Below are 16480 nucleotides of genomic sequence, written 5' to 3'. Positions count from 1 at the left end.
GATAAAATGAATGCCATATGGAATTATTAATATTGTAAATCACAAGTATCAAGCTAATATCATTTAAGGAAAAAAGAGCAAGATAACATCATTTAAGCAAGAAAGAATATATGAGTATATTTGCATAAAGATGCAGTGATCTGCAATCTCGAAATTAGCAGTAAAGGGTGATCTAGCGGCGAAAGGTCCCTGCAGGGGAAAGGGGTGGAAGTGGCTTCGTTTTCACCTCGATGCTAGATGAATAGGAGCGCACAAAGGGTGAGGAGGGTGGGGAACATCTGACGTCTCCGTTCGCCACTTCTCCCTAGCTTACCCTGACGTTCAACCCCCGTCCAGTCAGGGTGGAACCAGCTCCTTTCGAAAGGACCGCCCTTTTTCGAGGGTAGGGAAGTCGCTGGCCAATGAAGCGTCCCGACGTCGTTCCTACGGCCTGTTTGAAAACGGTCAGGAGCCGTGCTTACCATCAAGAAGTCCTGGCTACGATGACTGTCAGTCACGTTTCATCGTGGAGTTAGCCCTCGCTTCGATTATCCGGAGGCAGGAAGTAACGTCGAGTAGTATCCTTCGGTTTTTCGGCTAAGGAAGTTCTTTTTTCGTCACATGCCAGCTTCCAGTCGAACCATTCGCGTCACTGTGCACGGCTCGTGGATCGTTGTTGTTCAAGTTGTTGCTGCTGAACGTTACTGTGGTGATTGTGTTGTGGACTCCCGGTGAAGATGCAGAACCAGGAACCACAGATCGGGCATATGCCTGTGGCGCAGCCCAAGATGCCTGCCTCTTCCAGTAAGTTATTTGTTTCATTTATGGATCGGTTGGATGCTTTGAGAATTGACAGTGCAGTGAAATTAGATTTTTTTTGTACGACAGTTTTTTACCGTTTTGGAAAGTTAAGAGGTTTGGATGTCTTTGACTGTTGACAGTGGATACAAATTTTGAAAGACGTGGTAATATCAAGTTTGATGTAATTAATGCAATATCTAAATTTGATATGGTTACTGAGATTATAAAGTTTGACATAGTTGGTAAAATAACTTTTGCATAATTAATAGAATATATACGGAAATATGTACTGAAAGTAGGCTGAGTAAACAATAGTGAGGATAATGTGGAGTACTGTGGAGGATAGCAGAAGCTTATAAAATTCAGAAATATTATACACAAATTTAATTTATAGAAAATTTACTCTACTGAAGACCCAACAGATGTACTGTCATCGATACATTACGATCGTGTGATTTTCATCCATCCATACGTCATTTTTTGGTGAAACTAAAATTCTTTTGCAGAGTTTTTCATATTTTTTAAAATCTTCTTCCTCAAACTCGATACGTTTACTTATTAGTTCGTTATAATTTCTCCACCTACTATTAACAATAAATTAAACAAAGATCGAATTACTTTATCGTATTTTCTCTTTAACTATGGAACACCCTAACCTCAAAAAATACGATTCTACAAGTTTCTATTTTATTTCAAATAACAAGTCTTTATTTTAAATAACGAGTTCAAGTTTTTGTTTAAGTAAAAATTTCTTTTCTAAGTTTCTCAACTACCAATCTTAATTATTAATCTTCTTGTAGTCTATGACTTAATTATTTTCTCGAAAAAAATTCGATAAGTGCACTCCCAAAATTTGTTAAAAATTGCACAGAATTTTCTACAAGCATTTTTCACTTTTCACGAAAAAATAAAGAAAAGATTGTTTATGTTCGATGCGGAAGAGCGATTGTGACGTAGACGGCAATAAAACGAAATCCTCGTTTACGATACTCGTTAGCTCTGAAACCACAGTTGTAAAATACTGCTACCCTCCGAACCTGATGTCACCATCGGCAGTAATTGTTCACCCTTCAAAAGTTCGTACCTGAAGAAAGGTGTTACCTTTTTTTCAATTTTATTGCTCACTTATTTCTAACATTCACAGGTGATGTTTGTTATCGGCGAAGTTCTGGTACTCGTAATAACTTCTTTGCGATGTTAGGTTAGGTTAGGTTAAACGTTAATGGGAACTTAATACGTCAAAACTTTGTTCTCAAAGCACTGGAATATTAGAAGTGAAAATTACATTTTAATAACTTTAGTATCTATTGGCAAATAAAACGTTTTTTGTAGGAAACTTTTTGTATTTGACAGATTTAATAATTGCAGAGGTACCAATATAATATTATTTTTATACTTGCATAATTTCAACAGATTTAATAATACTTGGTGAAATTATCGAAGATATGGAGAACAAGCTAAAATCAATTTAATTCGATAGTTAAAATAGTATGTCTTCAATAGCCAATATTTTTTATTTTTTTACTGACTACGTAAATTTATAATATTTTAAATAAATTAGATTTTGAGGTCTTGAGGAAGAAATAGAAATATTATGTGCATCTCTTCCTCTAAATTACTTCACAAGGTTATATCAAGTACTTGTATCCATCTTCCATTTTCTATCCTTTCGATTTACACTCACACTAAACTTCCACTATTTCCAAATTGTCTTCCTAACTTACAATTTTTATTCGAACACTTCCCATTTCTAAATTGTCTTCTTAGTTTATAACTTTTATTCGAACACTTCCCATTTCTAAATTGTCCTCTTAATTTACAATTTTTATTCGAACACTTCCTATTTATATTTCTCCTTTCTTCTTTATATTTCTCAAAGAACCACCCTTTAAAATTAAAATACCGAATATTATCAAAGCCAATTCGTTATCAATTTCCCCCCAATTATATTCAATCAAATAAATCCACGTTTGTTAGCGAATAGGGGTATAATAGTCACGTTCGATGCATTAGTCACATCAGTAGGGGTTGCAGCGTTAATTACACGGCAGGAGAAAAGGGTGTTTGCGATCACACAGCTCATCTCGTGTGAAACAAATAGCATATGCGGCATTTAAACGGGACTGACGCTACATTTAAATGATTCGTCCCTTGTGGCATTCATCCATGAGAAAATGACGGCAGATGGTCGAAATACACTGTGGTAACCGCGAATCTCTGTGGCCCGCTAACAGGTTGCCGTGGGTGGTTGGATCTGGGCGTCATTTGTGGAAAATTCAAGATGTTTCGCTGTCAATTACTAAATTATTTTTAAATCCACCTGGATAATTTACTGACATAACTAGGTTTTGTAGACACTTACATGAATAGGTTAAGAAAATAGGAAATAGGTTACTTCGACGAAAATTGTTGAAGCAGTTGAATATAGTTACTTTGATAAAAATGGTTGAGTTAATTAGGTATGGTTATTTTAATAAAAATTGTTGTTGAGGATAAATATGGTTATTTTAATAAAAAGTGTTGTTGAGGTTAAATATGGTTATTTCAATAAAAATTGTTGTTGAGGATAAATATGGTTATTTTAATAAAAATTGTTGTTGAGGATAAATATGGTTATTTTAATAAAAAGTGTTGTTGAGGTTAAATATGCTTACTTCAATGAAAATTTTACATGTTTAGGTATGGTTGCTTATGCTTATATAGATATGCTTGACATACTATATAGAAATTTTGAATCACGTCAATAACATAGAAAATGTAGAAAATATAAAAAAATGTACTGACCGTTTCAAAAATTTTTTATAAAATTTATATATTTCTTTAAAACAAATTTAAAGTAAATTCTCCATAAATGAACCCCGAAGAAAATCAAGTATGACATACTAAATTATTTTTCATAAATTTTATATATAACATGTAATAATTAAGGGTTTCACAAAACTGTAAGGGTTGAGTCCAATATCGCAACCCTTAAATGGGTTAATGTTAAACAGATGATGGATGAATGAACGCACATATAAATCGATGGGACACGTATGTCTTTTTACACATGTCACGAAATTCCCATGATCCACCCACTAATGATTCGTGTAACACCTGATGTACAATGACACGCTATAATATATCACATACGTGTATGGAAAAATAGGGGGAAGGGTTGAAGCTTTTTTCAATGATTTGTTACTTAAAAATAAATGAAAGTATTATTAGATAATACCGTAGGATCACGTGTCCTAAAAAGATTTGAAGCTTTCAATTACAAATTGTATAAAATTTTAACTCAATATTTTTTCTTACGTATAATTCAATTCTTTTGTGATTATATAATTTATTATATAAATGATTTCACTATCAGATTGCTAAACAATACAATTTTAACGAATAAATTATTTTTAATTTTCTTTATATCTGGCAATGTTAATTTGTATTATTTTGAACCGTAATAATGCATACAGTTTCAGAATAATTATAACAAAACTTACATAACAAAACTCCAGTTCATAAAGTTTGTTGCAACTTCAGTTACGTAGAATGTAGCCGAAACTTTCTCCCTACATTGGCCAAGGGATTTTAATCCCAAGATTTCTAAGATTTTTTGTAACGTGTAATTCTAGGGGAAGATTATCCCAACGGACCACTAAATACCTCGCTTATTTTTCGAAAATAAAAGACTTTTTATACACCTTAACGGAGTTATTATTGTAGAAACGTGAATATCTTTGGGGAAACAAAATTTAAGCAGTTTAGTACCTTACACAGGTATTACACGAACAGACGTTTATCATAGCAGTTAAAAAGAGAATGTAAAATATTAGGCTGAAAATTTAGTAGTATAAATTGTATATCACATAAAAAATGTAATGTAAAATATGACTTAAAAAATGTAACACAAAATATAACTTAAAAAGTGGAATATAAAATATTATATAAAAAATGTAATATAAAATGTGACATAAAAAATGCAATATAAAATGTCAGACAAGAAATGTAACATAAAATATTACATAAAAAACTTATTACAAAAATTTAATATAAAAATTTGATATGAAATATAATATAAAAAAGTAATAATATAAAACTACACTATTTAATATTTTACAAGAGTGCAGAATATTAAATATGAAACAGATATGTCGCCAAAACTTAACAAACTACTACTTGCAATCAAAGTAATCATTTGAATTAATAGTCTGTCATTATATTCGTCCTAACCTTTTGATCTCTCGAATTAAAGCAATTTTGACATTACCAAAAATTTCGACAATGAAACGAAAAGGTCGTGAGTTTCATTGTCCACTTAATAGTTGGTTGCAAAGAAACGCGAATTGAAAGGCGATGAATTACCTACCCTGAAGCAATGATTACCCGCGTACGAACAACTTTGAAAACATGAATTTACTCTTAATATCTGGTTCAACTTTGCGAGGTACACAACACTCGCTGCTCTTCACCTTTTCGGCCATAATTGCGACGAACTTTTCCCTTAACTTCGCCCTCACGAATCATCAAGACTACGCAACCAATGGGCTTTTAACGATAAAAAATTCTGTTCAATGTGACGCTTTAGCATGAGTGAATCACATCCGGTTGAAGCGACCCTGAATTTAACCCTTCGGCAACTGCAATTTGGGGGAACTAAACTTAAACTCTACGCAATATTAATATTTCGTTCAATTACCTAAAAATGATATTAAGGACAAATGTTAAATTTAGGAGAAATCAGGAAAGTTTCGGGTTCGATTGACATATCGTGGTCGAAAACAAATGTTCAATTTTTGTTTCCCGAAACGTTGAAATCTTACAACCCCTAGAAACAAGAGTTTCGAGTTTCGAGGATTCGAAACTTTGCACTTTTATCGTGATTCGAAACTCTCGAAAGGCAGATAAGGAAACGTATGAAATCAACGAACGAAGAATCGTAGCGTGCCTCGAATATTTGATTCGCGTATCATATCCCGAATATTCGGTGCTGATGCTTTGCGAATGCTCGGCGATTAGTTTTCGTTTTCGAGGATACAAGCGGATCGACACTCGATCGTGATCGTAGAACTGCAGAGCGATGCGAGCTTAAATTTTATCGACATCGATCACAAAATAAGATATTCAGAAACAAAATCACTTCAAGTTTCGAGAGTTTCGAGTTCCCTGTTTCGAAATTTTGTGAAGCGATTCGAGGTTCGAATTTAAAAATTCGATTCGGATTTCTAAAAAATTCTCAATATGGCAGAAAGCACCAATTCTTGTCGAATTCACATTCTCATAGTCGAAGAATGAAAAACAAAGGGAACGTAAGAAAAATAAGTCGACCTTGCAGTCCCTTTCCCTACGACGCGTTTCAGTTTTCAACACGCGATTTGCGTGTGGCTAATCGCAAGCAAGCGTACGCTTCTGAGCATTCGCCTCCTCTTCATGTTCTTTCCGGGCGAGGGTCGAGTTCGATCACTGTAAAAATCCTGTGAATCATTGATGAACCGGTGGTAAGGAAAGCGACGGAAGGAAGATGACCGTCTCTCGCTAAAATATAGACCTCGATGCCGATAAAAAATTCAATCGCGATTGACTTGCGAGCCACGATGGCTGAATGCAAATTTCATGCTCGAAATGTGTATCGCGTGTCAAGAACGCGCGTTCCTCTGTGCAGACCTTTTTACCCTCGTTGCTTCATTTTTTTTTATCGAGCATTCGAAGTTCGTGAAGTTTTCTTTCTTCATTTTTGCAAATTTAACTTCCTCTATATGTAATTATTAAATCGTTTAAATTAGATTATTAAATCATTTAAATGCTTCTCCTATATGTAGTTTAGAATCGAATTTTAACATTGTGGAATTTAACAACTGCATTATGGAATGAAATACACAGTGAAAATTATTGATTCAAAATTCACTGAATTTCAATAATCATTCTTTCAGCAAAATTTTTGTTCGAATTTTAATAATTGCTCGAATTTCAAGAAAATATATTTGAACTTCAGTAATCATTTAAAATTAAGGAAACTATGTTTAAATATTAATGAGTCAGTCTGCACTGGATGAAATACGAAAGTTGTGAATTTACTTACAACTTAATAAATAAATTAAATACGGAGAATAAGTATATAGTAGTGTAAACTATATAGTAGTATAAACTATATTAGTAGTATAGTCAGCAGTATAAAATATATCATGTATGAACATAAGTACATAAATTTCATCAAATTTAAAAAATTCGAACTACCCTTAAAATTACATCCCTCCGTTCATCATTTCGTCAAATTATAATGCAATAAAGCTAATGCTATTGTTTCGAAGTGCTTCTTAGACGTTCGTAGAAGTTTCATAAAAGTTCTGTACATGAAAAATATACGTGTTTGATATTGAACTTTCCCTTTATCGTGGGAGAAAAGGGTCTCCCGTATCGTGCAAGGGTGCACCCCTGTCATTGCAACCTGTTTTTTAATGCGCATACATCGTACTTCATATAATGCGTAGGTTCCGTGAATATTTTACGTGACACTTGTCTTTGCTTTCTTGCTTTTCCATCGGGCGATAAATTCAAATTTCCGAGAAAGATGGATCGGCGCGAAGCTAAATGATAAGCGCCACACATTTCGTGATATCAACAGGTTGTTGCGTTTCTGATTTAACCCGCTGAACTCATTAAGCGCACAACATGACTTTTATGTAGGATTCTTTATAAAATTATTTAGGGAAAAAAATACGACACAATTTATTTATTTATTATTCTTTACTTATTTCAATATTCTTTTGTTGATGTATTAAAGGAGGTTAGACAGATTTGCAGAAATAGGTTAGTTTCTTTCATTGTGGAAGATGGCGTTCGAGTCTCGTGTGCTCGACGAACCATACTGTTTTATAAAAATATAGTCAACAAGAAGACGAGATGGTACACATTCAAAAATAAGTAAATACACGTGTGGTACATGTTACAATAACTTTATTAGATACAGAAGATCTCTAGAAATAAACCTTCTACATACTCCTTTTACCTGACCAAAATGACCACAGAGTCTTTAAAGATTAAAAGTTTTCAGTCTACAAAAATCCACCCGAATCTCTTCGTATTTTATATTTTTGCTATTCAAGTACACCATGAGCCTTCAAACTGATCTAAAAAATCGATACAAAGTCCCAAATCTCGCGTTATCTCCGCAAACAACGAAATACATCAAAACCACCCCCGCGAACTGGTACCCGAAGAAAGGGAGTTTCGAAAACGTTTAACCTTCTCATAATAAGATCCACGTTAAGTAAGATAAAGGAGCCGAGGGAACCGATCGAGGGAGATCAGGCGATACGAGCGAAGTGTCGCGTTTCTGGCTGCTCACTTAAAGGCTGCTGAATGCAGCAGCCACATCCGGTCTATTCAGCCCCATTCACAAGCCCCGTCGATCTCAATGGCGTAGGCGGAGCCCGTGACAACGAGTTGGTACCCCCATTATAAATGTACCACACCCTTGCTGTCCCACGTAGATGGCCAGCACGAACAGGTATAGAATCGCGTACGTCCAGGAGGTCCTAACTTGGCGACAAATCGATCCATTCATCGACGATGTCATTCACGGGATCCGTGTTTTCGATGGTAAACGGGTTCCGATCCAAAACAGCCATTCTTTCAGATTAGACTGTCGGCTCTTTTCTTGGTTTTGCTGACAATGCACCGTTTAGCAGGACCTTCTTATTCGCCTCTTTGTTGCGTTTGAGTTCTTAACTTTGAGTTCTGAACTTTCTGGAGCAGCTAAAATATTTTTGGGGAGGGAAAGAATTTTGGGAGCTTGTCAGTTTTAACATAACCTATAATTTTTATTTACTCAACTTATAATTTTTGATTCACGCAGGTTTAGGTTAGGTTTTAGTTTCAGCTAAGTTTAGTATTAACCCTCGACTGATTTAACTTACATAAGATTGCAATGTTAAGATAATGAAAATCGACACGTTAGACACCAAATTTACCAAATTTTAATTGTTGAAATTGTATTGACCCAAAATCATAATTCTTATACAGATCTAAGTTTGTCATACCTCTCCATTGAATTTATGAAGAGTGTGCTCTTGAGTGTGAATCTCATTTGTAAACTCACAAAATAAATTTGACACTAGTATAGTACATAGTGTAATGATAAATGTAAAACTTTAGAAACTAAGGAAAAATTGTTGTGCATTTCAGGTCGCATTCTTTACGACATCCCTTGCAAAGTATGTCGGGATCATTCTTCAGGGAAACACTACGGTATATTTGCCTGTGACGGATGTGCAGGGTTCTTCAAGAGATCGATACGAAGAAATCGTCAGTATGTTTGTAAAGCGAAATCTGAGGGAGGCTGCATGGTGGACAAAACACATCGGAATCAATGTCGGGCATGTCGTTTGGCCAAGTGTATTCAAGCTGGCATGAACAAAGATGGTAAATTTTATTCTTATTATTTAATCGATATATTGGAAAATAATTATAATTATACAGAACGATTATGACTGTATATGACTGTAGATTAACCATGATGACACTAATTGTTTAAGACATGGATTATTCAAAAAAAGAAAAAAGAATATTCATAAAAATTGAGTCTTGAGTCTTTGAGACTTGATATAATATTTACAGTAGTTCTTTTTCACTTTATTTATATTATTATATTTATAATAAAACTTATCATATAATGTATTTATAATTATATTATTATAATGCAACTATGTTTGAGGAATACTCAGTGTTCAAACATAACCTGCTTTAATATTCAAAATCAATTTAAAGTACAATAAAATAATCGTATCGTAACAACCAAATTGCATATAAGATCTAAATAGCAATCTCCTAAAATTCTTTAAAACAGTAATTACTGTGTCTCGAAGCTTGTTTGACATATCAAGTCAAATAGTCAGTAAAAACTCGCAGATAAACTTATCTCGTAACATCTTGAGAAGACCCTACCATAAAACAAAAAAGCAAATAAATCTCTTTCGGTAATGTGTGCTAAACGTCGTATTAACGCGAATCTTATATTTTTCCAGCTGTGCAACACGAACGTGGCCCACGAAACTCGACTCTACGAAGGCAGATGGCCTTGTATTTTAAAGAACCCGAAATGATGGCCAACATGGTGCCCCCACCAGCAGCGGCTTTGGATCTAGTTTTGCCCAAACCAGAACCCCGGGTTTCTGTCGCAGCGCCAGCCCCTCATCATCCCCTTCCACACCCTGTTTATTGTAATAGCATGGCCATGTCGAAGGTAAGCCTAATTCTACAAATGACACATATTTCTCATCTTTGAACAATAATATTCACTTTGTTATTCATTTGTTACATTTACGTGTTCGGTTATTTGACGCACGAGGTGTGTCAATGAAAACATGTCCATGAAAGTATGAAAATGTACATGTATAGCAGATGATCAAACATCAAAATGATTAGTTATAAATATTAGCTATAAAGTATTAGGTATAAACTACTAAAATGTTAGATAAGTATAGTGTTCATGATAAACTTGAATATTTATAATTTTAACACTGAAATGACCACCGAGGTCAAATGAGCACTTCACACATGTATTTCAAGTCTTAAATTTTGTTGAGCTTTCCGGAAATCTGTGTTGATTTTTCGAAAGATAAAAACTTCATATGCATCTTAATTTGTGTTATTTATTTTTAATTCCAAAGTGAGTGTTATTTATTTCAAAGTACGTATTAGCTTAGCATCAAAATGTAGTAGCAGCTAAAAGGTAGTGTAGTAGCAGCTTCACTAAAAAAATATTTTCAAGAACTAATTAAGTCAGTCCGAAAAGATATGTAACAACACCTTCACAACTCGGAAAACTATAAATTCAAGAACCACAAGCAAACTTACAAATTCCAAACATCTCGTAATTTTCTATATCAATATCCTCCATATCGCAAACAAATCTAACTAAAACATCTTCCAAACTTCCAGATCCCAGTCAGTATGGCAGGCATACCGTCCGTGCAGGTAATCCCCGCGATAACAGCGGAGTCCATCTGCGAGCAAGCTGCAAGATTGCTCTTCCTGAACGTGCACTGGGCAAGAGACCTAGCCGCCGGAACGAACCTAGCTCTCGAGGACCAACTGACCCTGCTAGAGTCCTCCTGGAGAGAGCTGTTCCTCCTCGCAGCCGCTCAAATCCTGCCCACATTGGATCCAACCGCTTTGCTTCCTCCTGGTCCTCAAGGTCTCGGCCTAGCAGTCGAAGTGAATCGATTCAAGGAGACCCTGGCTGGTTTCCATGCGATGAGCCTCGATCAGCACGAGTTCGCCTGCATTCGAGCGATCGTTCTCTTCAAGGCGGGTTTAGACAGCGAACCTCTACCGAGCAGCAGAAGCAGCAACGGTTCCGCGTCTCCCAGCACCGGAAGTAGGCTCAGAGATCCTGCTGCAGTGGCAAGGTTAAGAGACGGGGCACAGTTAGCTCTTGGGCAAAGATTGAGTGGCGCGTCCTTTGGAGCTTTGAGGTTTGGGAAACTTTTGCTGTTGCTGCCGTCGCTTCGTTCGGTGTCCACGCACGCGATCGAGGAATTGTTCTTCAGGAGGACCATTGGAATTATCCCGATCGAGAGGATCATTTGCGACATGTACAAGGCTGCATGAGCGGGTCGCTTGGAGTGGTAGATTACAATGAAATGAAGTTTTGGTGCGGTAGATCGTTATATTGCCGTGGAGATTGTAGAGAAAGATTTTTGGAAATGTTGCTTTTTTGTGGTGGATGAAAGTGGTTTGAGATATAGCTCAAGGTCATTCATAGTTATTGCAATTTGTAATTATTATGACAAGTTGATATTACAACGCATCAATGCAAGGAGATGATATGTCAAAGTTGAGATTTCAATACAATGACTTTACTATCTGTTGATATTGTGACGTGTTACTGCGATGCATTGACATTATAATCATAATGTGATATCAGAAGGTGTTAGTATTATAACGGATCGATGTCTCAATGAGTTGATACGTGAACACATCGACGTTTTAATGCGTTGAAATTACGGGTTGACATTACAGAGATATGACAATGCGTTGAGGTGACAATGCGTTGAGGATAAAACGCGCCGATATTACAATCTACCAATATCCCTACGCATTGAGATTATATCGCGTCGATATTACAGCGCGTCAATGTCACAATCTATCAATATCTCAACGCATTGAGATTATAACGCGTCGATATTACTTCGTGTCAATGTCATATTCTACCAATATCTCAACGCAATGAGATTATAACGCGTTGATATTAGAGCGCGTCGACGTCAAAATCTATCAATATCTCAACGCATTGAGATTATAACGCATCGATATTACAACGCGCAAATGTTACAATCTATCAATATCTCAACGCATAGAGATTATAACGCGTTGATATTACAGTGCGTTGATTTCACAACACATCGAAATCTCAACGTGTTGATATTACAACGCGTCGATCTCACAAATCATCGATATCTCCACGCGTTGATATTACAGCGCGTCGATTTCACAATGCATCGATATCTCAACGCGTTGATATTACCACGCATCGATTTTACAAAGCATCGATATCTCAATGCGTTGATATTACAGTGCGTCGATTTCGCAACGCATTGATATCTCAACGCGTTAATATCACAGCGCGTCGATTTCACGACGCATTGATATCTCAACGCGTTAATATTACATCGCGTCGCTTTCACAACGCATCGATATCTCAACGCGATAATATTACAGCACGTCGACATCTCAACGCGTTAATATTACAGCGCGTCGATTTCATAACGTATCGATATCTCAATGCGTTGATATTACAACGCGCCGATTTCACAAAGCATCGATATCTCAACGCGTTGATATTACAGCGCGTCGATTTCACAACGCATCGATATCTCAACGCGATAATATTGCAGCGCGTCGAATTCACAACGCATTGATATCTCAACGTGTTGATATTACAGCGCGTCGATTTCACAACGCATCGATATTTCAACACATTGATATTACAACGCGTCGATTTCACAAAGCATCGATATTTCAACGCGTTAATATTACAGCGCGTCGAATTCACAACACATCGATATCTCAACGCGTTGATATTACAGCGCGTAGATTTCACAACGCATCGATATCTCAACGCGTCAAGATTACAACACATTGACATTACATTTCGTCAACATTGAAATGCATAATTATTACTACTCATCGATATGACAACACAGCCATCACAACGCATTGATAGTACAACACATAATTATTACAACGTGTCGAAATCCATATATTGTCATCACATGACAATATATTATTACAAACGCGTCATTGCAAGCCATAATTACAGCGTACGGTCACTACACACGTGATCACATATCTCGTAACACGTGACGGTATACTCTGCCATTACATGCCACGGTACTTCACATAACGTTCAATATATTGCATATCTGTGTTCTACAAAGAATTTTTAGTTGCATTCGTTGATCACAGAAAAATTGATAATATTGCAATGATTTTTACAGTTGATCTAAGAAGAAATAGGATTACAGCAATATGAGAACAAATAGCATTACAACCGGCAATATAACGAGACTCTACGGCACCTAATCCTGAAATGTCGATGTTTTTGAAAACAAAACAGGCAAAGGCAAATTAAAGCATAACTTATATTATTTAATTGAATCCCTATCTTGCGATTACATTAATTTTTACTTATACGGATTCTTGTTACAAGAGTCTCAACAGTTTAGACGAAGATTTAAGTTTATTAGAAAATTTGAATGTAGCGGATTTCTTAAGAAAGTTTCATTTGATCAGCTTGTTGAGGATGGAAAAGAATATATAAAGCAATGATGAATTTTATTTTAGCAGAATAGGAAATCAGCTGTGATGAAAACATATCACAAAGAATAAACACGAGAGGATGAATAAAGATGCATCGATTATTTTTATATTAATTATATCGAATCGAAAGTGCGTACATGGTACGACAATCGCAATAATTCAGCATCTACCTGTAACGGCTTTAACGAGGTATCTTATTAATAACACGTTTTATTCGAGCAAAACAATCAATGTATAGGAATGTTTGATTTAAGAGAGTTAGAATTTAGTGCCGTTTATGAAAAATACTTTGTTTTAGTCGCGATCGTTGCAATATGAAATACTTCAAAATGTAAAACTTTAGGAGTTTTAGTTAGACTAAAAAAGAAGAATGACTTAAGACGAAATTAATCGTGTATAAATGTAAAATATGGTAAATCTGCATGAATGTTGAACGGAAATTGTTATTTCCTGTGTATGAAGATATTATCGCGCCTATGGCGTGCTTATTGTACATAGAAACTTAAAGATATGTAAATAAAATGTTACAGATCATAAAAGTCTTTGGATTACTTATTCTCTCTTTTTTTTGTTAAAAGTTAAGGTACTTTCTAAATTTCCAAATTTCCAAATTTCCAAACTTCTAAATTTCCAAATTTCCAAATTTCCAAATTTCCAAATTTCCAAATTTCCAAATTCCCAAATTTCTAAATTTCTAAATTTTCAAATTCCCAAATTTTTCAATTTCCAAATTTCCAAATTCCCAAATTTCCAAATTTCTAAATTTCCAAATTTCCAAATTCCAAAATTCCCAAATTTCCAAATTTCCAAATTTCCAAATTTCCAAATTTCCAAATTTCCAAATTTCTAAATTTTCAAATTTTCAAATTCCCAAATTTCTAAATTCCCAAATTCCCAAATTCCCAAATTCCGAAATTCCGAAATTCCGAAATTCCCAAATTTCCAAATTTCCAAATTTTCAAATTCCCAAATTCCCAAATTCCCAAATTCCCAAATTCCTAAATTTCCAAATTTCCAAATTCCCAAATTCCCAAATTCCCAAATTCCCAAATTTCCAAATTTCCAAATTCCCAAATTCCCAAATTCCCAAATTCCCAAATTTCCAAATTTCTATTATAAATTTCTAGGTTTCTAAGTTTCAAGGTTCCAAACTTCCAGATTTCCAAATTTCTACATTTTTAATTTTTAACTTTCTAAATTTCCAACCCCTAAATTTTCAAATTTCTGCCCTCTTAAATTACACACTTAAATACATTAAACATCACACTTTTACACATTACAAAATTTCTCTATTAATTTCGCAATCCCCAACTTTCTAAATTTATCCTTCAATTTATCACTCTACACACTGATTCCATTATCATCCAATTAATCCACCGTTGCTCCTATAATAACCGCGTGTAATCACACCACAACATCAAAAATAAAAACATAAAATATTTCCTTAAAGAAAAGGTGAAAGGCACCACAACGAAAAGGTACGGTAAACAGCCACAAATTACCATTTTTTTCCAAGAAGGAAAGATTTCGAAAGAAGAGGGAAAAAAAACTTTCTCGGTTAGAAACATCTAAATTTTACCTGCACTTTCGCGATACAATGAAACGTATTTCACGGGAATTTTACGGTGATTTGAGTGGTAATCGCAGTACAAAGGTTGGCCGCGTCGGACTTGTTCGAGGCTGTCAGTATATTTAGAGGTATTTCCTACCGTAGACCAACGTGTAATCACTAAGACGGGTAAATAATCGTTTTGGTTGACCGGTGAAAAAGCATTCGAGCCTTCCATTGGAAGTCGGCTGCCAAAGTCTGCATCGAATTCTTTGTAAAGAATGTCACACACCCCCTCGGAAAAATACGTTCTGTTATTTTTAACGATGATCCGGGATCTATGATCCTTTCGGGGGTTGATTATACGATGTTACAATCAAGTATACAGACTCCCAATTCTGTAAAGATATTTATTTATTGAGACGGGTGTAATTGAATTTACTCAAGGGATTTTCGAAATGACAATACGGAAGTCTCAACTGAAAATGTGCAAATGCAGGACAGATAGATTTCGTTGCTGGTTTACAAAAATTTTAATGTTACTTTTTATGAAGATCATAGGAATGACCACACTCGAATTATATTATATTATAATTATAACATTTGTAATCCACTTATAATATTATATATTTTATGTTTGACTTTGAAGTTTCATTAAAATTGAAATATTTTAATATTTCGTTCTATAAAGTCATGTGCAATGATCTTTTTTAAGGAAATGGCTTTATGAAGGTCTTATGTCACCTTCTCAACATTGATTCTATGATTTGGTACTATTTTTGAAAATATTAGAAACTGCTTTTTTAAAGTAACAAATGCTACCTATGGTTATCATTTTGATATTAAAATTACTTCTTTCTATAAACATACACAAGTTTATATTTATATAAGTATATTTATATTTATTATGTCTATACATATTTAGGCTCATGTATAGACCTATAGACATAAATACATACAAGTATAACAAGTTTAGTATACACTTGCATACAAGTGTATGTATTTATAAGAAAGGAACATAATAAAAATATTCTCACGGATCAGAAGATGAAAGAGTGATGCGGGAAATGTGTCGGTGCCAGCTCCAGCAGTGTTTGAGTGACTCTTCTGGTTCGCATGGCTGAACTCTGAAATGTTGGCACTTAACAGTCGTTGCGTTCCTTTGCTCATAAATCTGTTTGTATCGATACATAGCACCTCGATAGGTACCAGCTTAATTCCTTGTCACTTGAAGAATTCAACGTCTATTTTCCTTGCGAAGACCGTTTTGACACAATAACTTGTCGGTTTCTTTAAATGGGTTACTTATAAAAATTTGTATATGTGATATTCTTGACTAGTATGTTTTAT

At 34.9% G+C, this 16480-nt stretch overlaps 1 protein-coding gene across 1 annotated transcript; it reads left to right on the top strand.

Moving 5' to 3' along the window:
* The first annotated feature begins 380 nt into the window (after positions 1–380).
* Positions 381–14120, top strand: tll (nuclear receptor subfamily 2 group E member tailless). Its single transcript, XM_003703855.3, has 4 exons — positions 381–783; positions 8944–9180; positions 9783–10000; positions 10699–14120. The coding sequence occupies exons 1-4, from the start codon at positions 717–719 to the stop codon at positions 11368–11370; spliced, it is 1194 nt and encodes a 397-aa protein (XP_003703903.1). The 5' UTR covers positions 381–716; the 3' UTR covers positions 11371–14120.
* The last annotated feature ends 2360 nt before the right edge of the window (positions 14121–16480 follow it).

Source organism: Megachile rotundata, chromosome 7 (assembly GCF_050947335.1).
Source record: "Megachile rotundata isolate GNS110a chromosome 7, iyMegRotu1, whole genome shotgun sequence".
NCBI lineage: Eukaryota > Metazoa > Arthropoda > Insecta > Hymenoptera > Megachilidae > Megachile > Megachile rotundata.
Note: the sequence above shows the minus strand (reverse complement) of the source record. Positions and strands in the feature narration are given on the sequence as shown.